Raw genomic sequence first — 24,188 nt, forward strand, 5'->3', positions numbered from 1 at the left:
AACGGCTCTATTTGTTTGAGGGGCCTATAAATAGTTGTTGGTCAGCTTGGGGCTCACTCTCTTGACATTCTTGACTACTAGACATCATTGTGCGCCTAAGCAAACTCCTCCCACTCATCTCCTTTATAGATTAAACATCTTTGTGAGATTGGGAGTGATTCCAAGTGCATTTGCTTGAGTGATTGCATCTAGTGGCACTTGGGGATCGATTTGGCTGCGGTTTTCTTGTTACTCTTGGTGGTTGCCGCCACCTAGACGGCTTGGAGCAGCGGAGGAGCTTTGGCACGAGTTGGTGATTGTTCGTGGCCATCTTCAGGTGATTGTGAGGGGTCTTGTACCTTCCCCGGCGGAAAGCCGAAAGGTAACTCTAGTAAAGTGCTCGTGTCATTGAGTTACCTCACTTGTGGGTAGGTTCTTGTGGTGTCATAGTGAGGACGAGGTTCGTGTTACACCTCTTAGCCACCGAACCACCATGTGTTGGTCGACACAACGGGGATGTAGCGTGCCGGCAAGCACGTGAACCTCGGGAGGAAAATTGGTGTCTCAGTTGTGTTTGATTGGCATTCTCCCGGTGCTTGATTGTTTATATTGGTGATTGGTTCATCCCCTACACAGCGGTATAAATATCTCATCCTATCTTTACTTACCGTAAACTAGTGTAATTAGTTTAGTTGCTTTCTTTGCCTTGTGTAGCATAGGTCACTAGTGTAACTTGTAGAGACTTAGTTCTTGTGTGCATAGTGATTGTAGCAACTAGAATTATTGGATAGGTGGCTTGCAAACACCCCTTCAGAGCTAGAGCAAAAAGCTTCGCTTTGTTATATACTAACCTCTTGGTCTAGTAAGTTTGTAGAGTTTTAAAATAGGCTATTCACCCCCCTCTAGCCATATTAGGACCTTTCACCGGTGTGTGACACTTGACGTGTCTGATGCCTCCTGACCAACGACTCATGTTTAACTGAGGACCCATGGCAGCAATCAAGAGTTGCTGACAGAGTAGCATCGGACACTAAGGCACGTCCGATGCCGATGCATCAGAGCATATGACGCCCTCGGTAGAGGCTATTTTTCATAGCCTAATGGCTCTATTTGTTGGGACCCTTTTAAATATGTGATGGCCAGCTCTTGGGTGTCTCTCTTGGCACTTTGACTTACTCGACATCCTTGTGAGCCTGGAAAAACACCTCCCACTCATCTCCATCATTGATTCAACATTTTTGTGAGATTAGGACTGAATTCAAGTGCATTTGCATGAGTGATTGCATCTAGTGGCACTTGGAGACTGTTGTGGCTGTGGAGTTTTTGTTACTCTTGGTGGTTGCACCTCCTAGACGGCTTTGAGCAGCAAAGGGGCATTCGCACGAGTTGGTTATTGTTTGTGGCCATCTCTTAGTGATTATGAGAGGTTCTTGTGCCTTCTCCGATGGAGCACCAAAGGCAACTCTAGTGAATTGTTCGTGTCATTGAGCTACCTCACTTGTAGGTTGGTTCTTGCAGTGTCCTACGTGAAGATGAGGTTCGAGCAACATCTTTTAGCCACTGAACCACTAAGTGTTGGTCAACACAACGAGGACTAGTGTGTCGGCAAGTACGCGAACCTCAAAAGAAAAATTACGTATCTCAATTGTGATTGATTGGCATTCTCTGGATGATTGATTGGTTCATATCTTGGTGATTGGTTTATCCCTTATGCAGTGTTATAAAAATTACATCTCACTCTTTTACATTTCCGCAAACTAGTGTACCTTACTATCTTGTATAAAAACTTTAGGTTGCTCTCTAGTGTAAGTAGTGACTTAGTCATTGATTGAACATAGAGATTATTGCAACTAGACTTGCTTGGATAGGTGGCTTGCATCTCTTATAGAGCTAGAGCAAATTTGCTTACGCCATTTGTTATACTAACCCTTTACTCTAGTGAGTTTGTAGTAAATTTTAAATAGACTATTCACCCTCCTCTAGCAATATTAGGACCTTTCATATGGTGCAGATACATGTATTCTACGCACATCTGTAGTTAGGATACTACTACAAACGACTTCTATAAATGTGTTTGTATGAATGACCATAGTACCGATACGTGTACACTTCATGTGTTTGTACTTAGGATACTACTACAAACGATTTTATTATGCATCTGTAGTGAAGAGCATATTGCAGACTCTTATTATGTACTCCCTCCGTCCCAAAGTAAGTATCATTTGCGCTTCCGAAGAAATAACTTTAACTAAATATATAGTAAAAAATATTAATATTTATAGTACATAATTAGTATGATTGGAAAGATCTTTACGTCTAGTTTTTAAACAAATTTATTTAGAGACACAAATATTGCACATATTTTATACAAATCGAGTCAAATTTGTGGCACGAAAACCTAAAACGACACTCTTTTTGGAACAGAGGGAGTACACAGGTATATAGTATTATCCTAACCATAGACGCGTCTAGTCTATAGAGACCCATCTATAGTAAGGAAAATACTACATATGCGTTTCATTCCTACATGTCTGTAGCCTAAAAAATATCCCCCCCACAACATTGATATACACAGATATCATAGAAATAACATATATATACAAGATCAATCAAGCTGTTCATCACATAGTACACAAATTATTGTAATTATGTTTGCATACTAAACTGAACTGTTGAGCACCCCTGTATGATATAATCTTCAGTTGCCCAGACAAAAGTGCATGAGATCAGGACCAGCAATCAGTGGATTTGTGCTGCCTCTGTTACCTTCCGTTACCACCATAATCATGCCAGCAATTTCCAAAAAAAAAGCTTTACACATGTCCTCTGAGATACCTCTGCATATGCATAATCTTAAATGATGTCCACATCTCAATAAGAGAAATTTTTAGGTGGTCTCTGTGGCTTACTGATACCACTTTTCCATCGTTAACATTGCAGGATATTAAGACACTTGTGTGTTGTTTCATCCGAACACCACACCATCTAAGCTTTAGGTATCACATAATTAATTATAGCTGTGACACATCATACACAGATCTGAAACACCATTGCACTGTGTCTTGTTCTTATGCTCTGTTTATCATGTTGTGATACATAGAATGAAAAAAAAGTCCATTGAGCAAACGGCCCATGTTTGTGCACCCAGGTTAGCTATCTCTGTATTTCTACCTTCAAATTTCCCACTTTCCTTTTCCCACGGATATATTAGATCTATTTAGTATCTGGTACTTATACCGCTACCGGCGGCCAACAGCAGGGCGAGCACGGTGGCACCACAGCAGGGCAGGGTCGCGGGTGGGGAAGGAGCTCGTGGGCTGCATCGTCGTCCTCGAATCTCTATCGCGGATGGGGTCGTGGGTGGGGAAAGGTTTGAATCTCCATGGTCCTGTGTCGTCGTCCTGCCCGCGGAAGGAGAGTCGTAGATGAAGCCGCAGAGAACTAGAGAAGTCACCAAGTACATGCCTAGGTGGTGAGGGAACGACCACGCGAACTAGCCCAAACCAGGCTCCACAGAGAACGGCCGAATCCAACATTCAACCCAGGCCAAGCTTAGGTGGTATGGTATGGCTGGCCAACCCAAGCTAGGCCCTAGCCCCCTTATAGGTAGCCAAACATGCTAAAATTGGCTCCACTAAGCTAGGCTAGGGACTAGCCACCCAACCAAACTGTAGAAAATTAGTAGAACACCTTACACCCAATTAGGGGGGGTCGTGATCTCTGTGGAGGATCACGCGCATGGAAGGGGATCACGGCTACGAGAGTTGATGAGCCGTCGTGGAGTCGGCTGCGCGGGTTAGAGCAGAGGAGGGAACCTGAACTCTAGATACCATGTGAAAAAATTAGGAGAACACCTTATATATACATAGTCAAGATACAACATGAGATACAAGTAATATGATATACATGTGTTAAATTATACATATCTCTGATACAAACATGCTCATAAGGAATGATATTTGCTTGATCCCAACATAATCTCTTCGATTTTTTTTTTACAACAAATGCCCTTGTCCCATGTAGTAACTGTTAGGCTAATATCTGAGTGATCTCATCTCCTCGGATACTTCCCCTAGGGTCTATCTTAACAGCTCGAAGGACGAAAGGAGGTTCCCATGAAGACCGGTTTCCCCACGGGCCTTCTCCCCATGACTCCGTATGTGTTTGTGAAGACCAGTTCCCTAACGGGCATGCCCCCCACGACTCGATCGCAGACTTGATTACTTGGGGGAAGAGTTTCCTCTTACCCCGACTCTATATAAATAGCCGATCAATGGAATAAAGAAATCACACCCGAGTTTATTACTTTCTCTCTATTCTCGCACTTTACAATTTTACTCGCAACAGTAATGACATCCAAACGACCAAACCTGACAACTCTAGGTGTTGTTTAGTTATAGCAATGTAAATGACAATACGAATGGGATCAGATTAGGCCTTGTTTAGTTCACCCCTAAGACCAAAAACTTTTCAAGATTTCCCGTCACATCGAATCTTGTGGCACATGCATGGAGCATTAAATATAGCCAAAAACAAAAATTAATTACACAGTTTGTCTGCCTAGTTAGTCCATCATTGAACAATATTTACCACAAACAAACGAAAGTCTACAGTAACCTAAAAATTTTCTTTTCGGCAACTGAACAAGGCATCAGTTTCAAATGGTTTCAGGGAACACAAAAGCGGTGACTGTTTGTTTGATTTTTCTCGCAACTGCAGGACAGGGTGTGGTAAGTGGTAACACTTCACGAGGTGTGTTCTATAGACCCTAATCATTCATATCGTGATCCGTTACAGATAGATCCAACCAAACAGCATCAATGGAATCAGATCAACCTGCTAACTGATAAGGCCAGTCTCAATGCATAGTTTCATGGCACAGTTACCAAGACTATAAACTAGGTAATCGAGCCATAAAAGTTTCATGGGGATGAAAGTCCTCTCTCATCTGATGAAACTCCTTCATTTAATGACCCTGTCAAGTCAGCAATTTTGCTTATGTGGCACCTTATTTAATATGCATGACACTTTCATGAAACATGCATTGAGACTGGCCTAATGATCCAAAATACCAAAACCAAACAACACCTAAATTTGTTGCCACAAAATATTATTTTTAAATTTGGGGAAGGGACGAACAATTACTGAGTACAGAGTGGTCGAGCCCATAGTGGAAGTGTAAAACCGAGAGAGTTTTCCTGTATGTTATTATGAAAGTTGCACCTAGCCGTTGTCTCTCTAAAAAGTTAGTCGTCCCTTCCGTGCCATCTGCGAACTTTATTCGTGCCCTCCATACCATTTCATCGATGTTCTATTTCGATTTTACGGTTTGGCAGCTCTGTCAGGTGGGCCCGAGATAACAAAATGTCGTTGTTGTCCTTTCAATTACTGGCATGCGACAGACATCCTCCTGCTCTTCTTTCTCCTGTTCTGCTGCGTCTTCATCTTCTGGAGAAAAGACAAGAAGGAAAGCTCGCACCCCAAGAAGGGCGCCAAGGAGGTGACCACGAAGACTGTCGGGAAGGCAGGCTGGGGCAAGGTTTTCTTTTTCGGTAGAAAATTTTTTCCGACACCTACAGATAAATAAGAAATTTTGGAAATTTTGGGAATTTCGAATGAAATTTAAATAAATTCAAATTGATTTTTTTAAAAAAATTGGCATCATTTTACTGGAAAAACTTTATAATCTATCACTATCACAAATTTATATAATATCAACGAAATAACACAATATATCATTGTGGTAGTACAATGGGCTGATGGTGGGCAAGTGTCACGGAATATGTGAGTGAGAAAATTAAATAATTTTGAAGGAATTTAGGGCTTTGAAAAGACGAGAAGATATAGTGAGTCATTTTATTGTTGTTTGGAATAATTTTGAAGCGAAACATGAGTTTAATCAAAAATTTAACCAATATAATTTTTTTCGGACCTCACCAAAAAAATACACGAAATTTTGAAAATTTCGGCGAAATTTCACCGGAAAAAGAAAACCCTGCGGCTCAGGCACTGACACCGGTGGGGACGGCGGCGGCAAGTTGGTCCACTTCGACGGGCCGCTCTCGTTCACGGCGACTGCAGAGATCCTGGGGAAAAGCACGTACGGGACGGTGTCCAAGCTGAAGAAGGCCAACACCAAGACCGACATCTACAGCCTCGGGGTCTGACTGGCAAGTCGCCCGGGGACACGACCAACGGCCTCGACCTGTCGCAGTGGGTGGAGGAGTGGACCAACGAGGTGTTCGACCTGGAGCTCATGAAGGACGCGGCCGCGGGATCAGAGACCGGCGAGAGGAGCTGGTGAAGGCGCTCAAACTGGCACTGCATTGCGTCGATCCTTAGCCACCAGCGGGGCCGAGGCGCAGCACCTAGCACAGCAGGTGCTGCGGCAGTTTGAGCAGATCAAGCCTTCAATTGCTGTCTCTGCCGCCTCGTCCTTCACCGGCGAGCCGAGCCACATACTACCGCGACAGCTACCAGTGTCACGGACGAGACAAAATCTACAGTTACAGAGTAGTCGCGACTGTCCGCTGCAGTCACTTCATTGCAGACTGAAATTTACAGTGCTCAGTTACTTCAGGTTTTTAATAAAGTAGACTTCAGAGAGTGTATTCGTGTTTTTCAGTCTGTACAGTACAGGTGTAGGGATTAGGAGAATTTTGGTTGCGATGTCATTCTTTTTTTTACAAGAAATAACTTAATTATCAGCAGCAACGAGCTGCAATGATTGTTACATTGATTAAGTCTACAAAGTGTAGAACTTGAGTAAGAGGACATTCTATTTTATGGTGTTCATGCGAGCATGAATACTGTATATTGTTGCTCTGAACAGTCCTATGTAGAAAGGCTTCTCGTGCCAGAGTATCAGCTATTGAATTAGAGCTCCTTTTGACTTTGAAGATCTTGGGTTCCCTGGAAATGATATGGTTGGAAAATGTTTGGGTGAAATGCTTGATTCTCCAATCTGGGGGGTCATTATGGTGTGTTTGATTGAAGAAGTGAACCAAAAGTTCACTGTCCGACAGGAAGCTGACTCTATCAATGTTCAATCTGTCAATGATAATGGAAGCCAAAGCAAGGCTTGCAGCTTCAGCCATTAAGACTGATGAGCAGGCTTCCAATTTTGCCTTGATATAGATTCCTTGAGCTGGTTGTACTCTCGTGTTAAGAAAGAAAATTCCTAAGCCCGCCTGTCTCATAGACATGTTTGGTTGATCCGGCAAAGTGGAGGCATCTACATAGCATCTTGGTGTTTGGAGTAGAGCTGGATTGTTGGCATGATATGTGTTTGTCAAGTGTAGTTGCTGCATAGAAATGTTTATACCTATTGTAGTCATCGTTGGAGGCTCAGGGGCTCGCTCATTGTTCGTCATGATCCTCTGATGAGACTGATCACCTGCAGTAAGATAACTCATACCTTGTTGACCAAGTAGATTTGTATCATTGCCAGTGGAGTTCTCGATAATGGGTGGCGTAGGTTGTTGATGCAGTTGCTGTTGGTCGTGGTTAAGACACGGTGCCTGTTCTTCCTCGGTCTCCTGGCACTCGTTGTTGATCCATCGAATCATAGCAGCTGCAGCTGTGTGTACCTGTATAGGGGTCCAACTTTTCCTTTGGAAGCAGTTATCATTTCTTGCTTTCCAAATAAACCGTAAGGTGATCAGCATGGTGGATAATAAGTCATCATTTATATCATTTGTGATGATAGTTTGAAGGATCAATTGAATTCCATCATTATCAGGAGGTAGAAGCTCAGTTCTTAGGGAAGGAGTAAATGAGAACCAAACAGCCCTAGGTAGACTACAAAGGAAGAAAAGGTGAGCATCGTCCTCAATTTGCCCGCATGTTGTACGGTAGGTAGTAAGTCGACCGGCATGATTAAGTTTGTTGGCTTTAACAGTAGTGAGCTTTGCTAAGAATTTGTTATAGATGAAAGCATAAGCTTTATTTTTGTCTCTATGGCTAAAAATAATCGGATGACCCAGATGAATGGTATTATGGAGTAGATTGGGAACTGGAAAAATATTCTTAATTTGGGTCTTGGTGGCATTATCAACATTATGGCGGAAGTGGATGGAAGATTTACTCATGTTGGGAGTCTGACCAGAGCTGTAGTAGAAGTCATTAAGAATGTTGTTGATGGTAGTAGCTTCATAAATAGTGGCTTCACCACATAAAATGAGGTCATCCGCAAAGAGTAAGGATTGAATAGGAGGGCAATTGGGGCCCAAAGTGATTCCAGTAAGATTGGCATTATTCATTGCATCATGTAAAGCGATGGACAATTCATTAATAGCTATTGCAAAGAGAAAAGGGGAAAGGGGACAACCTTGGCGAATACCTTTTTTGGAAAAAAAATATCCAGTGGGCTCACCATTGATAAGAACTGCCATCGACGGAGTAGTAAAGCAAGCTCGTAGAAGGTTGATAAAATGCTGATTTAAACCAAGACGTTGAAGAGCTTGCGTTAGAAAATCCCAGCTTAGTCTGTCAAAGGCTTTTGCTAAATCGATTTTAAGAAGCTGCAATTCCAATTCTTGAGACCAAAAGAGTGAATAATTTCTTGAGTGATAATAATGTTAGAGGAAATATGCCTATCCTTAATAAAAGCCGCCTGCTCTTGATCAATGTAATTAGGCAGATGGGGTTTTAACCTATCAGCTAGAGTTTTAGCTATAAGTCTGTAAATAACATTGTAAAGGCTAATAGGTCTAAAATCTTGAGGAGTAATAGGCTGCACTTTTTTTTGGATGAGAGTAATGTAAGTTTGATTGATTTCAGTAGTAAGTAAAGCAGTCCTATAAAAGTCACTTACCAGGTTATGGACATCGTTAGAGATCCAAGGCCATGCCGTCTTAAAGAAAGCTGCATTGAGGCTATCTGGGCCTGGGGATGCATTATTGCGCATACCTTTGATGATACTGTGCAGCTCCTGCAAATTTGGAGTTGAGTTAGTAAAGCAGGAGATGTCGTCTGCCGCATTGGTGTGCCTTGAGTCGATGGTTTGATGATGGTGGTCGATTTCCTCTCCTTGTCGCATAGAGTGATGATGTGATGCCTCCTGAGGTTGAGGCTGTTGTGAATGAGAGGCTGTCAGTATCTGCAATGAGGAGGTCTGTAGAGATTGATGATTAGTCTCATTAACAGCAAACAGTTCATGAAAATAATGGAGAAGGGTTGAGGCAATTTGGTCAGCAGTAGTGGAATCAGTGCCATCGGGATTGTGAAGATAGGCGATTGTATTTTTTCTATGCCTTTTGACAATGGATTGATGAAAGAAGGCAGTGTTACGATCACCAAGCCTAGCCCAGTTCTTTTTGGCTCTTTGAAGATGGAATTCTTCATCTTTGGTTAGAATATTTTGGTGCTGAAATGCAAGGTGCTGCTGGAGGTCGTAGTCCTGTTCCTGTGGTGGTTCGGATGGCTGGCTAAGCATTTGGCTTTCAATGATATTAATCTGGGTAGAGAGATTAGGCTTGGCCATCCTCCATTTTCGAAGATCAGTAGCTAAGTATTTGGTCTTTTGGTGAAAGGGGCGATTGTAGGATTTCATCCAGCTCTCTTTGGCCACCTGCATATAGTCCTGTTCCATAAGCCACCAGTTTTTAAACCGAAAAATTTTGTTATTGTGATGACGAGTAGAATCAAGCATAGTGAGGATGGGGGCATGGTCGCTACGCCTCATAGGTAGATGATACACTGTTGTTCTCGGATAAGCCATACACCATTCAGCATTTGCCAAGCAACGATCAAGTCGCTGAAAAGTGGGAGTTGTACTGAAGCGCTTGTTTGTCCATGTGTACGCCGGTCCACTGTACCCCAAATCCAAAAAGCCACACTGCTTTACATAGTCACAAAACATATTAATACGTCGAATATCAGCTTTACCCGAACCACATTTTTCATTAGCATTCATGAGTTCATTCATGTCCCCCATAGCTAAGATAGGAAGGGTACTATGATTTACCACAAAATTAAGTACCCTGGTCCATATAGTAGTGGTGTTACGGTGATGAGGATCACCATAGATACAAACTAAACCAAACTGCTCAGAAGTAGTAGTGCTATTACACAAAGCTAAAATATAGTGGTAATTGTGATCTATTATAGTGATGGAAACAGCTTGGGTCCAAATTAACCAAAGACCACCTGACTGACCCTGCGCTTGAACTACGAAAGCATCCAAAACATTAAATCGATTAACAATAGCAGTACGAGAAATTGAAGTATTTCGAGTTTCAGATATGAAACAAACCTGAGATTTGGTAGATGTTATGAGACGGGCAAGATGTTGCATTGTTGAACTACGCAGGGAGCCGGCTGATCCCTGGCAGTTCCATGAGAGCAGATTCATGGTGCACCCGACGCCCTTGAGGCTGGCGAGTCTGTCCAGAATAGGCAGGCCCCCCGACAGGAATCTCAGGGAGGCCATGGAACTGATGCGGAGGCAGGTCGTTGGCGATGAAGATCTGGCTCCTCTCAGTCAGTCGAAGTAGATTAGGATCCAACGCCAGTAGAGTTGGATGCAGCTGCAGAGTGGTGCGTACGCCTCCAGATTGCGAAGGTAGTCGAGCCTGAGTGTCGACATAGTGACCCGACGTTGTTCGTCGTTGCTGGAGCGGGGGTCGATGCAAATCTCCGAGGGTGCAGAACAGAGGCGACGGTGAATGGGCCTGGCGTTGGCGGATGTCAGCCGATCCGGATCGAGCACGGACCAGCGATGTCGGAGGGTGTTCTTTGCAGATGGATATGGGTTCATTGCGCTTGAATCGGTGGTTAGTTTGATGCTTCCATCGATGGGAACGCGGGCGCGGCGGCTGGAACCAGATCGGATGCTCCGCCGAGACATCGAGTAGCGGAGGCGGCCAGGGGGTCCGGTGGTGGAAGCTGCAGCGATTGCTGGCGCCTGCGTAGCTCATGCCTGACAGCCGACGGCCGACAACTTTGGGTGAGGATTGACAAGGCATGCAGGTTTCGCTGTTGCCCGCTGCCGTTGACAGCGCTTTGCTCTGGAGTGGCGACATTGGCAAGCTAGAGGCAAATCAAGATGGGTAGTGACTTCGACCCCCGCAAATTCCCGTCTGATGGAGAGAAGAATCCACTGGACAGTAGAGCGGGCGTCGATCTACTATTGGAGTATAGCAGATTTGGATTTGGAAGGAGCTTGAAGTAGATTGACGGGGATGATTTGAGGTAGGAAGGGGGAACACGACATATCTTAACTTTTCTCCAAGAAGAAAAGCTGCAGATCACAGAGGAGCCTGAGGAAGCTGATGGTCAATGGCAAGTTTAGATCGAAGAAATTAGATGGATTAAAGCGATGGGGATCGATGAGGGAAATTGGGAGGTAGGAAGGTAAGTTACGGCATAACGCCCAGTACTACTCGGAGCATCCCATACAAGGCCTCACTTTGATGATTTCAGGCTGGGCTCCGTTGCGATGTCATTCTTTAATTCCTGAATTCGTTTGTACCTGCCAGAAGCACTCCATATTATCGGAAGATGATTTGGGAGTGCTGGCTTCTGATTAAGTTTCAGTAGAACCTTTGCTGCTTTAAACTTTTTTCCTTTCGAGAGAAATGTCCAATTCCGGGGCTGTTTGGTTTCCAGACATAATTTACTAAAATTAACATAGAGTAAATATAGCAAAACATAAAAAGTGTGGCAAGAAAATTTAGAGCCTTTGCCGCCAACTCAATAGTGACCGCGGAATGGCACAGAGGAAAGAAACAAACTTTATCACCCTACTGTACACAAAAAATAGGCAGGTCATTTAGAACAGCTGTGAGGCACTGTTAGCATCAAAACTTGACGGAATGGCATGGAGAACACGAATAAAGTTCGCAGATAGTAGAGAAGAGACGACTAACTTTTTAAAGACATAGCGGCTGGGTGCAAATTTTATAATGGCATAAAAAAGGCTGTAAAACCGAAGCCGTCCCAAAGTCATCGTCTACCCGTCACCGTCTTCTCCGGCGGCCGCCAGCGGGATCCCTTCGCCGGCACCGTCTCCGCTGCCTCTAGACTGGAGACGACGCCTGTCTCCTCGCCACCCTCAGCCGAGTAAGAGCTTCCTCCTCGCGGATCCAACTTCATTTCGGCATCGATGTGAATCGCTCGCTCATTGCTGCAGTTTTTGCATTCGTCCCGGTGAATATTGTGTCGCTTCATGTGGCCGCTCCTAGAATTCCATCGATCTGGGCTTCCTTGTAGCCGTATGTACTGGGATTGTAGTATTTCGGACCAGCCGAAAATTCTCACCCATGTGGGATTAGTAATGCTTTCTGTACTCCGCTCGTGCCAAGAACCAGGCAATAGGTTTTACAATTTTGTAGCAGCTTGTTGTTCACCACGGTCACTATAATTCTTTCTGTGACTGCTTGAAATCTAGTCTGCATTATGAGAAAGGGTAAATACTGAGACTGATGGAATAGTTTTAATTATTAATATTTGATGCAAAATCACTGACTTATGGTCAACAAGTAGCATATCGATGCAAACATTAAATTAAAGAATCTTAATGTGTGAAGGAAGCTTAGTACAAGTAAATGGTTCAATAATTTAAAACGGGTAGAAAATGAATGGTGAATGTTCTTGATGAATCTTAATCAGATTCGTGGAACCATCAGGTACCCATTTTGTAGTTCAAGTGAACTGGGTAACCCAAATCAAGAATATTGGAGCTCTTTCATCATGTCAGCATGATGTTTGGCTCTGCATTGTACCAGATAGATGCTAAATCAAAACTGCTTGCTGTCAGTGACCACCATTTGGTTTAAATACAATGCCTAAGCATGGCCTTTTGCGATGGTGCCCTCATGTATCCAGCCTTTTTAGAACATGGATATTTAGACATTTGTCTCATTTGGTTGCCATATGCCTCTAGCCTAGCCTTTATTAGGTCAGATTGTGTAGATGCAGTAGTTTGTTTTGTTGGCTGTATCAACTAAGAGTGGCCATAATGTATCCTATCTCTTTAGAATATGAATAATGATGCATGTTTTGTTTGGTTGCCATACGCCTAGCCTAGCCTGTATTAGGCCAGACTGTGTCAATGGAGTAGCAGTTTGTTTCGTTGGCTGAATGATATAATAATTGGCCATAAGGGATGGTATTTCGTTGCCTGCATAAATACATGCTGCAGAGATAAATACACTAACCATCAGTTTATGGAATGTTCATCTTCTTTGAGGTATTATGATAGACAGAATCTGCTTCGTCTGGTTGACCTGTCAAGGATTAGAGAGAGAATGTGAGTGACAAGATAAAGAATATTCATATTTTGATATCACTCTTCATATGGTAGCTGTAGAATTCTTGAAGGAACTTAACTTACCTAAGTATCTTAACTGGCTCAGCCGTAAGCCTACTAATGTGCTTCTGCAGTTCTTTCCCGATACTACGCTGACAATGTGACTGCAGAATAAACCCCTGTAAATGGTATAGTTTGAATAATGATTTGGGGATACTGGTGAATATCCTGCTGTCACATATGTCGAGATACCTAAGGTGGACCAGAGGTTCAATATTATCTGGCAGAATACCATCTGGATGTTGTAGTACCAGCACACGCAAACTCCTTAGCTCATGTAGTGTTTCTTTAAGAACATTGTTGAAGTTATCTGGAGGGATTCTTTCTCCAGAAGGAGCATGGTGTTTGCATATTATTAGGCTCCTTAGATTTTTCTTCAAATCCTGGGATTCTACCAAACTCTCCTGTGATTCAACCAAACTCATGTACACCTTAGAAATATTGCTTGCATTGACATATAGGTGTCGGACATTTCTTGGAATAGTAACATGGAAATCATCTTCAATTCGAAAATGTTCTCCATTGGAGAGTGATTCTGCCAGATCATGTAGCAAGTCATGGACTACATAATGGTTCTCTAGATTGGCTGCTTTTTTAATGAATGAAAGCTGCAAGAGATCATCAATATAGCGATATGCATTTTCATCTGATGTTTCCTTTTGAATGTAACCATGGGCTCGCCACATCTGTATGAGCACGTCACCCCGAAGTTGGTAGTTCTTCGGAAACAACGCAAAGTAAACAAAGCACTGCTTCAAGTGATCTGGAAGATGCTCGTAGCTCAATCTTAATGCTGGCATAATATCATCTTCTGTCTGTTCAATCTGCCACAATTTGAGCTGGAGAACAGCCTTCCAGTGGTCTTCGTCTAGCTTCAGTTTCAGTTCACCTCCTACCGTCTTGGCTGCTAATGGTGAACCAGCCAATTTCATTGCCAATTGTTCACCAATTTCCACCAATCTTGGAAAATCTGATGGTCTTGCATTGCCAAATGCGCATTGCTGAAAATGATCCAAGTAATCTTTGCGTTTCAAGCCATCTAAATGTATAATCTCTGTTGCTCCATTTATCTTTGCAACCTTTTGACTTCGAGTCGTAAGCACCACTTTGCTGCCCATACTGGCAAACTGGAGGGGCTTCAACAATGTTTCCCATTTGCTGCTCATTTCGTTCCAAACATCATCAAGCACTACCAAAATCTTGCTCCCGTTCAGCTTTTTTTGAAGTTTTCTTTGAACTAGATCTAAGTTGCTGATGCTGTTCAAGTCTGCTGATATGGAGCCATCCCATGAAACCCTGCTGGTACCATCTCTTTTCCTTTTAAGTCTATGGCATTTCTGTGACTGTACCATCTCTTTTGTGAGGCGTTTGACACCAAATTTTTCTGAGACATAGAGCCATGCCATGATATCAAAATGTCCTATATCACGAAAATGGTTGTATACTCTCTGCAGTAGCGCAGTTTTACCAACACCAGCAACTCCAACTATTGCTATGACAGAATATGGTTGTCTGTATTCATCATTTGTTTGTTCTAGTAGTTTCTTTAACTTTGTTTCTTCACCACCTCTACCAAAAAAATTTGTGGCACCTAGAATAGAGGTTGTTCTCCGCCACTGAAGTGCCTTTCCTGGTTTTCTATCCCTTGGATCAGCGAGCTCTAGGAATGTTTGCATCTCACTAGCAATCTTATCAAACTTGTCCACAATTGCAATTAACTTATTAAGGTCTTCATCAGAAAAAAAGAGACGTTTCAGAATACGAACTGACCGTTTTACTGTTGAACTGCTGCTTGTGCTGGTAGAGGCAGTGGTGTTGGTTGTTGCAGAGATAGTGGAAGAGGAAGGACTAACAGTAACATAATCAGATGAATTGGCCATCATGTCTTCAGCTTTTGCTTCTAAAAAACGATAGTCAAATAAATCAAGAACATCTTCAGCCTGGTAAGCGGCACCTTTTATACTTGCTAGCCAACTTTTCATACTTGGATCTTTTGCTGGCAGGCTTGAAGCTGTTTTCAGCACGAATGGGATCTTCTTGAGCTTGGCTAGTTTATCCTTCGCATCATCCATTTGGTATTCAAACTGATCTTCTAGGTAAGAGCACACTTTGCTAACCATCATGGCGATGCAGGCTGATGCCATCCATTCTCCTATTGCTATAGGAGTCATTATACCCAAGATGCAATAACTCCAATATACCAATGCCAGGATTACTCACAGAAGGAAATGGGTATTGAGTTGAGAAAACTGGTGCTTTATATAAGAAGAGTAATGATAATGAAGCTAGATTATTATATGGAGTTAAAAACAAATATTGTTATCAGAAACTTCCCCGAGTTGCATCGTCCTAGATGTCTCCAAAAGTGTGTTGCTTTGTTGCCTAGTAGTTTAGTAAAACGTCACATGTGTTGCTTTGTTACTACCATTTTATTTGTTGTTCATCAACTCTATTAGTCTCTCACCAATCTCGTTTATTCCGCTGTAACTATTGATGTTGACCTGTTATGTGATACTTGAATGTTGGATCCACGTACTATTGATGTTGACCTGCTCTGTGATACTTGGGCTTTGTTTAGTTGGTGAAAAATTCTAGGTTTGACTACTGTAGCATTTTTGTTTGTATTTAACAATTATTGTCCAATCATAAATTAACTAGACTTAAAGATTCGTCGCGCACAAATTACAGACAAATTGTGCAATTAGTTATTTTTTATCTATATTTAATGCTTTATACATGTATCTAAATATTCGATATGATGGAAAATTTTGAAAACAGGGCCTTGGATGTGTATAAATGTTCTGTAGTATTTCTTAATTTATTCGTTTTTTAGAAAAAAAAGTACTCTCTCTGTCCTTGAAAGCTACAACTTTTAGAGTTGTTCTAAGTCAAATTTTTAAAACTTTGACCAAATTTATAGAGAAAACAATAAGGTTTATAGTACAAATTAATATCATTAGATTTATCATAGAATATATTTTTATAAGATGTTCATTTTATGTTATAGATATTGATGCTCTTTTCTATAAAGTTAGTCAAAGTTAAAAAAGTTTGACTAGTACGGATTCTAGGAGTTGAAGCTTTCAGGGACAGGGGAGTATTTCTTAATTTATTCATTGTTGGCAGCCAAAGGAACCTGAGATTCCTGGCAGCTTCCTTCCTAACTTATTTGAGATCCTTTGAGATCCTTCGGGTTAAACACCATTAAAAAAAAACTTTTCCTCGATGATTGCTGTGGAGTTAGAAGAATATAATATTCTCTCATGCTGCAAGGTTTTTATGAGGAAACTCTGCCTTAAGGCCTTGTTTAGTTCACCCCGAAATCCAAAAAGTTTTCAAGATTTCCCGTCACATCGAATCTTGCGGCACGTGTATGAAGTATACGAAAACAAAAACTAATTACACAGTTTGTCTGTAAATTGCGAGACAAATCTTTTGATCCTAGTTAGTTAATGATTAGATAATATTTGTCAAATAAAAATGAAAGTGCTACAGTAGCGAAATCCAAAATTTTTTCGGAACTAAATAAGGCCAAGTTTCTAGATGATGGCGGCGCTCTATGTTGTATCCTTTGTAAAGGAGGCATCTGTAACATCCTACACTTCCTTGTTCGATGTGGGTCTGTGTGATGAGACGTTTACTGCTTGTCTGCGAGTCTTGGTTTTTAAGACCAAGCCGGGCTCTTTTGGGTAAACTACTTGCTTGCCACGTGTATGGCTCTTCTAGAGTGGATCTGCAACGTTGAAGATGGTAGCTACTTTTGTCGTGGGATGCAACAAAGCTCAGCAATGATGATGGCATGCTGCGTTAACTTTTCTTAGAGGGTGTTTAGGCCCTGTTTGATTGCTCTTGTTTTTTTTAACACCCATCATATTAAATATTGACACATATATGGAGTACTAAATATAGATAATTTATGAAACTAAAAACACAGTTAGAGAATAATTTGCAAGACGAATCTTTTAAATCTAATTAGTCTATGATTAGACACTAATTACTAAATAAAGCGAAAGTGCTACAGTACCTGTTAAACTTTAACACCTCTAACCAAGTCAAACACCCTCTTAAATATAGGGACTAAAGTTTAATAAATGTCATATCAAATATGGTCCATGGAATATTTGGTTACTAATAAAAAAAATAAATTACAGATTCTGTTAGTAATCCACAAGACAAATTATATGAAGTCTAATTAATCTATCATTAGTATATTTTACTGTAGCAATCATGGATTAATCTATCATTAACTATGAACTAATTAGGCTCTAAAATCCGTGGGCCAACTGCTGATGATGGGTCCGTGTAAGCTGCTCAGGATTAGTTGCTCAGCTATCGTAATAGCGTAGGTATGGGCATTTGGGTACCTGATTTTTTTGGGTCACATAATTTGGGTAATTTAAAATTCGAGTAATGAAAATTGATATCCGATATTAGTTCTGCAAAAACATTATTCATAATTTCAGGTATCGATAATTTAGGTTTGAGTATTTCTGATATACCTGAATTTAAAAAAACAACAAATTACATAAAATTTTAGTAGTAATTTATATATACTTTCAGCAGCAATTTGTAAAATTTCAATAGCATTTCGTAGAGAATAATATATTATAGTCACTTGTTCAAATAGAGAGAATTATACTTCTAATAAATTGATACGTTCAAATGCTCAACTAACAACACATGATAAATACAAAAATAGACAAAAATTTGGGTAGTTCGGGTAGTTTGCGTACTGGGTGATATTACTCGAATTAACCAAATTAATTTTGGGTAATCAAAATTGCTATCCGAATTTAGGATTCGATACCTTAGATTCGGGTAATTTGAATCCAGATTTGAGTAATTTATTAGGTATGAGTAATGAGTATAGGGTATTTTACCCATGCTTAGGTGTCGAAGTGAATACAAACCACGATACGGGGAGGCGGCGGAGGGGCGACGGACGGCGCACGAGACTGCAGCGGCGTGCCGCGATTGCGTTGCGGCACAGGCAGCCTGTGGCGAACGCCCAGGGAAGGAACCAGTGGTCTTGCAAGTGATTCACCTTTGAAGTTTTTTTATTGTAGTTATTAGGGTACTCTTAATGTAAAAATCATCATAGTTTCTATAAACATTAGTTGTACTACCGCCTAAGCATTTTGCTAATATGGCAAGGTAGTTATTGACCGGGTCTAAGTTATAAACCATATGTACAACCAAGACACGAAGGGATATGATTGGTAGAGAACGAAGATAGAATATATGTGATTGGATAAAAAAATTGTTGCGTAGAAACTATCCATTAGAACTATAGTTTCTATATGTAGTGTCTATAAAAATTAATAGACATATAAACTATATATAATATCTAGCATTAGAACTGCCCTTATGACGTTTCATCTCTTTATATTTTGATTTGGAGGTTTGTTAATTGACCACGGCTTCACAAGGTATGATCTACTCCCTCCGTCCTAAATTATAAGTCACTCTAATTTTTTTTGAGAGTCAAAGCATCTCAAGTTTGATTAAATTTATATAAAGTGATAATATTTATGATATTAAATAAGTATAGTTAGATTCTTTTTTAATTACATTTTATAGTATACCTATGTGATGTTATAAGTTTTTGTAATTCTTTTTATAATTTTAGTCAAATTTGAAATATTTTAACTCTTAAAAAAGTTGGAATGACTTATAATTTGAGATAGAGGAAGTATATAATATTATCTTGTTCTTGTTGTAGAGACATCCACAACTACAATTAATAAACTTAACCGAGACAGGCAAAATTGATTTTTCATGACGGGCACACAAAACGCCTCGGATGAAAGGTAACGATTAATGAGGCCTTTTCCAAGGCGGTTTGGTGCCTGCCTCGATAAATTAAATAAAAAATAATAAAAAGAAAAAGCTCAGTGAGCCCGTCCATGGGCCTGCCGAGCCCATCCACACTGCTAGATTTCTCTGGCGGGCTTCTGCCACCGCTGGATCCACGCTGCTCTACACCGGGAGCGCTGCTAGATCTGCTGCCGAGGAGGAGGTGGAGGTCGTCCGGATCTGCCGTTAGGGGAGGAGGTCGGGGCCGCATCCACCACCGAGGAGGTGGAGGCCAAATTTGCCACTAGGGCAAAGGTGGGTGCTGAATCAGCCACCGGGGAGGAGGTGGAGGCCGGATCTGCCTCCCCACGCGCGTTGTGGGGTGAGATGGCCAGTGCTCACTGCCATGTTGGAGTCGTGCCACCATGATGCGAGGGAGGAGGGGCGCCGCCAAGGTGGCTGGAGGGAGAGGGATGAGCCACCTGTGTGTGTGAGAGAGAGAGAGGAGGAGGAAGGAGGCGCGGCGCTCGCGGTCTGATGCACAGAGGAAGGAGCATGCGGCGCTCGCAGTCTTGCGTGTGGAGTAGAGCGACGCTGAGGGAAGTCGGGCTAGGGCCGGTAGAATGGGGAAGTGAAGGAGTGAGTTTAGGGTTCTGAGAAATCATTTATATACACTGAGCGCCGCCTTGGGCCGAGATGGGCTCTCTGGGCTCCGAGTTAGGCTGGTATTATCCGAGGCGGGCTTTATAACATAACCGCCTCAGCTAATATCGATTAATCAAGGGGGCATTTTAAGGTGTCCGCCTTGGTTAATGGATTTTGCGAGACAGTTATTTGTAACTACGGTTTATACTTTAACCGAGTCAGTTGAAAATCTTACCTACCTTCGAGGCCTATTTCGAAAGGTCACGCAAAAGATTTTTTTTTTAGTACTGATCATTACATTCTTATTATATATGGAAGATAATAATCTATACAAAAATCAGTTTTGCTTGGTGAAAATATACTATGTATTATTCTTTTTTCATGCTCATGTGGGGCGACCCTTCTCAAAATTTTAGTTGAAGAATTTGATGCGTACTAGAACAACTTGGCTATTAATGTATGGACTTGTCAGACGTTAATTTTTATTTCGTCCTGCGCCACTGTTTGTGAACTTGTGATGATAAGCTTGGTGTTAGTAGGTTGCTTAGGATTAGTTGTCCAAGTTGTCGTGTTTAGATTCTTTTTTTGTAGGTCTTATTGAATAAATTAGCTATGCTGTTTGTGTACATGTAAGGTTTTTAGGCTCAGTTTTTCCTATAAAGGTTTTTAGGCTCAGTTTTTCCTATAATCTAGATCAATTATGGCCTTGTTTACTTACACCTCAAAATCCAAAATTTTTCAAGATTCCCGTCACATCGAATTTTTAGACACATGCATGAAGTATTAAATATAGACGAAAATAAAAACTAATTGTACAGTTTGGTCGAAATTTGTGAGACGAATCTTTTGAGCCTAGTTAGTCTATGGTTGGACAATATTTGTCACATACAAACAAAAGAGTTACTGTAGCAATTTTGCAAAAAAATTCCCAAGTAAACAAGGCCTATATTACTCTTTAATTGAAAAGCAAAACTTCTCCCATAGGATTAAAAGAAAAGGTTATCATCTAACCCAACTGGCTAGAAAAAGCTTAAAATGATAACATAATTTTGGTAATGACCACAGCCATCACCATCACCATCACAATCACAATCACCATGAAAGTTTGAGGCGTGAGTAGTTTCTTAATCAAATAATCTTGTAGCATCACACCTCATTACTGGTCACATTGGCCTGCTTTAGCATATATGTATTCATCAGCAAGATTCATCAGTTAACTCAGTCCTGCTGTACCTGGTTCTGGTTCCAACTGATGAAAAATCGCTCTACGCTTTATATATGAGAAAAAAAAAAGGATACACTCAGCTTGTTTTCTCTAAGGAGTTGAAAAGGCCAGAGGTTGCCAACTCAGTATAGCAGTAGCAGTAACACGCATGTTCTAGTTCTTGAACATGGGAGGCTTCCTTGCTTTGGTAGCCTGCTCAAACGCATAAGCGATCTCAATCAACCTCGGCTCGTAGCCCTTGAGCCCACCGAAGGTGATCCCGAAGGGTGCTCCCTGCTCATCGTAGCCAGCCGGAACTGCGATCCCAGGGAGGCCACCGATGGCGAGGACCGTGGCCAAACTCGAGTCCGGCGCCACGATCGCATCCAGCTTGTGTTGCCGCATCGTCTTCTCCACACCATTCGCCGTCAGCTCGTCCAGCTGCTGGATCGCCGCCTTCTCTACCGAGCCGATCCCACTGGTGTTCTGGGACACCAAGAAGATGAGCTGCCCAAACTGTTTCAGCATCTCCTGCCATCCATAAAAGTGTTCTGACTATCAGTGAGTAATTTGATCTCAAGCAAAATCAATTAATCACTGAATGCTAACCTCATCTGGATGCGCATTGTTGAATGCTATTATTTCAGCCAGGGAGGCAACGGGAGAGCGTGACAGATCAGACGACAAGTAGGCATTCAGGACGATCTTGAACTCTGCTGCTAGAGCAACCAGCTCCCCACTCACAGTGGCGTTCAGTATCACATCCAAGTTTGCAATTGAAAGGCTCTCTATCACAACCGCTCCATTTCTCCTTTCAAAGATCAAATTGATAAAAAAAGTAGTATATAGACTAGTTAGTTACTCGCAAACCCAAACCCTTTGTTTCATTGTTTGGCTGGAGCTCTAAAAACAAAATAAAAAAACAGCCAGAGTCCAGAGAATCATGCACCACTCACCTGAGTGTGTCGAGGTGCTGATGATACACCTTCTGCCTGACAGATCCATCTGGGAAATCGAAGAACACATTTGGAACGCCAATTCTCTTCCCCTCCAACCCATCAACCTTGAGGAACTGCGTGTATCCACCGTCAGGGATGTACTTGGACGCTGCTCTGGTAGCCACCGCGTCAAGCTCGTCGTAGCCCACAATAGCATCCAGCACATGGACAGCGTCGGCCACTGTGCGGCAAATTGGCCTGTGCATGCGTTTGTGAAATGTGAAAATAAACAATTTCATTTTTTTTCTTCTTTTTTGTGCTTAATTAACTGATCATTATAGGTTTATCATCATCATGAAATCAAACAGTCAATACATATGCTTATTGCTTACCCAACTGTGTCCTGCCTGGGAGAGATGGGGATGACGCCGGCCCGGCTTGTCAGTCCCACCGTCGGCTTGATTCCTACAACAGAGTTCAACGAGGATGGGCAGAGTATGGATCCATCAGTTTCTGTTCCTAGTGTCACTGCTGCCATGTTTGCCGCTGCTGCTATCGCCGGGCCGGTGCTTGAACCACAAGGGGGCGAGGATAGAACATACGGATTCTACATGTATATGAACATCAGTAGATGAATTCAGCATAATGAGTGCTTACATAATATTTACAACACCATGGTTTGAGAGTGACAGTAATTTTGTAAAATTACTGAAAGAACTGGAAAACAAAATGTGTCCATTTCTAATATTGGGTTTTTTTTCCTTATTGCCGAATAAAAATTTTGAAAGCACTTACTTATAAACACAGCCAGTTAGGCCTTGTTTACTTGGGAAATTTTTTGCAAATTGATACAGTAACTCTTTTGTTTATATGTGACAAATATTGTCCAATCATAGACTAAGTAGGCTCAAAAATTTCGTCTCGTAAATTTCAACTAAACAGTATAATTAGTTTTTATTTTCGTTTATATATTTAATGCTGCATGCATGTGTCTAAAGATTCGATGTGATAGGAAATCTTGAAAATTTTTGGGTTTTTGGGTGGAAGTAAACAAGGCCTTAGTAAATGGTGTCATAGCATCAATGACAAAAGACTGTCTTATGCTTCCCGCGGTGTTCACTAATACAATGTCTTGTCACAAGTTCATGGGAAGGGAAAGCCACAAAATTATACAGAAGGAAAATTGCCACAGACTAAATTCATGTCAAATTTACTCTGAGCTGTAATAGAAAGATCGATTTGATTTCGTTCAATGTTTGCTCACATTTCCAGCAAGCAGCAACATCAACAGCAATATGTCAACACATGATTTACCTGCACGGAAAGCTTGCATATTTAAGCTGTTCTTACCAATATAATTCTTGGAAGGAAAGCGGGACGAAGACGACAGCACTAACCTTGCCCTGCCCGCCGCGCGGGCTCCACCCGCCGGTGCCGATGGCGCTGCGGAAGTTGGCCCACTCATCCATGTTAGCCTTTCCGAGCACGACGGCGCCGGCGCGGCGGAGCCTGGCCACCACGCCGGCGTCACGCCTGACCACCGACCCAAGCAGCGCCAGGGAGCCGGCAGTCGTGTTGAGCCCATCGCGCGTCGCGATGTTGTCCTTGAGCAGCACGGGCACGCCGTGCAGCCCGCCGGCGATCTTGGCGTCACCGGACGACGACCGCCGCCGCTCGGCGTCTGCCTGCGCCGCCTGCCGGAGCGCGTCCGGGTTGACCTCGATGACGGCGTGCAGCAGCGGGTTCAGGCGGCTGATCTGGCTCAGGTAGTGCTGGACGAGTGCCGTCGACGTCAGGCTGCCGTTCTTGAACCCCTGGTGGATGGCGTCTAGGGTGGCCTCCTCGAACTCGAAGCTCCGGCTGGTACCGGCGCCGGCGGTGAGCGCGAGGACGGCCGCGAGCAGGAGCAGCCGTAGCCAGGCCATGCTCACACTGTTCAGTATTCTGTTCAATGCCGGCCGGCGACCACGTTGTGCATATGATATATGACTCGTGACTCTGATATAGAATTCTGTTCCTGCTTTTGTGTTCTTCCATTTGGCAGGCCATGAGCATTGGACCTATTCGATGAGAATGTTAGATTCCTTGTAGGAAAACGTTGATCCCTCTCATGAACTTCCAAAATCTAGTAGTGGCTGCTAGTCCTGGTACCCCATTCCTTATCACCATCACTGAGGACATGCATGGTTACCACTTACCACAATATAGCCTTTTTTTTCATATTTGGAATGGAATAACAAGAAGAAGCTTTTCAGAGTTATTACCTGGTAGAATTAGCCATTTAGGGCATGATTAGTTTCTAACATATTTATCT

General features: G+C 42.3%; 3 protein-coding genes across 7 annotated transcripts; all 3 read right to left on the reverse strand.

Moving 5' to 3' along the window:
• LOC8083452 lies at window positions 5,944-11,505 on the reverse strand. Of its 5 annotated transcripts, none has more exons than XM_021463080.1 (3): window positions 10,235-11,498; window positions 8,795-9,817; window positions 5,944-8,414 (listed from the first exon to the last, which is right to left on the reverse strand). In XM_021463080.1, the coding sequence occupies exons 1-3, from the start codon at window positions 10,409-10,411 to the stop codon at window positions 6,684-6,686; spliced, it is 2,931 nt and encodes a 976-aa protein (XP_021318755.1). In that variant the 5' UTR covers window positions 10,412-11,498; the 3' UTR covers window positions 5,944-6,683. The 5 variants fall into 5 exon arrangements, with proteins under 5 accessions (XP_021318755.1, XP_021318756.1, XP_021318753.1 ...); XM_021463081.1 differs by having other exon boundaries at window positions 8,795-10,149; XM_021463079.1 differs by having other exon boundaries at window positions 6,150-7,213; window positions 7,304-8,414; window positions 8,795-11,502.
• On the reverse strand, window positions 12,338-15,462 carry LOC8083453 (putative disease resistance protein RGA3). The gene is made up of 3 exons (XM_021463500.1): window positions 14,636-15,462; window positions 13,316-14,590; window positions 12,338-12,371 (listed from the first exon to the last, which is right to left on the reverse strand). Exons 1-3 carry the CDS (start codon window positions 15,460-15,462, stop codon window positions 12,338-12,340), a joined length of 2,136 nt encoding a protein of 711 aa, XP_021319175.1.
• Window positions 20,890-23,882, reverse strand: LOC8083454 (putative amidase C869.01). Its single transcript, XM_002447488.2, has 5 exons — window positions 23,272-23,882; window positions 22,267-22,481; window positions 21,893-22,132; window positions 21,546-21,747; window positions 20,890-21,467 (listed from the first exon to the last, which is right to left on the reverse strand). The coding sequence occupies exons 1-5, from the start codon at window positions 23,797-23,799 to the stop codon at window positions 21,111-21,113; spliced, it is 1,542 nt and encodes a 513-aa protein (XP_002447533.1). The 5' UTR covers window positions 23,800-23,882; the 3' UTR covers window positions 20,890-21,110.

Source organism: Sorghum bicolor, chromosome 6 (assembly GCF_000003195.3).
Source record: "Sorghum bicolor cultivar BTx623 chromosome 6, Sorghum_bicolor_NCBIv3, whole genome shotgun sequence".
In the NCBI taxonomy this organism is placed as follows: Eukaryota; Viridiplantae; Streptophyta; class Magnoliopsida; order Poales; family Poaceae; genus Sorghum; species Sorghum bicolor.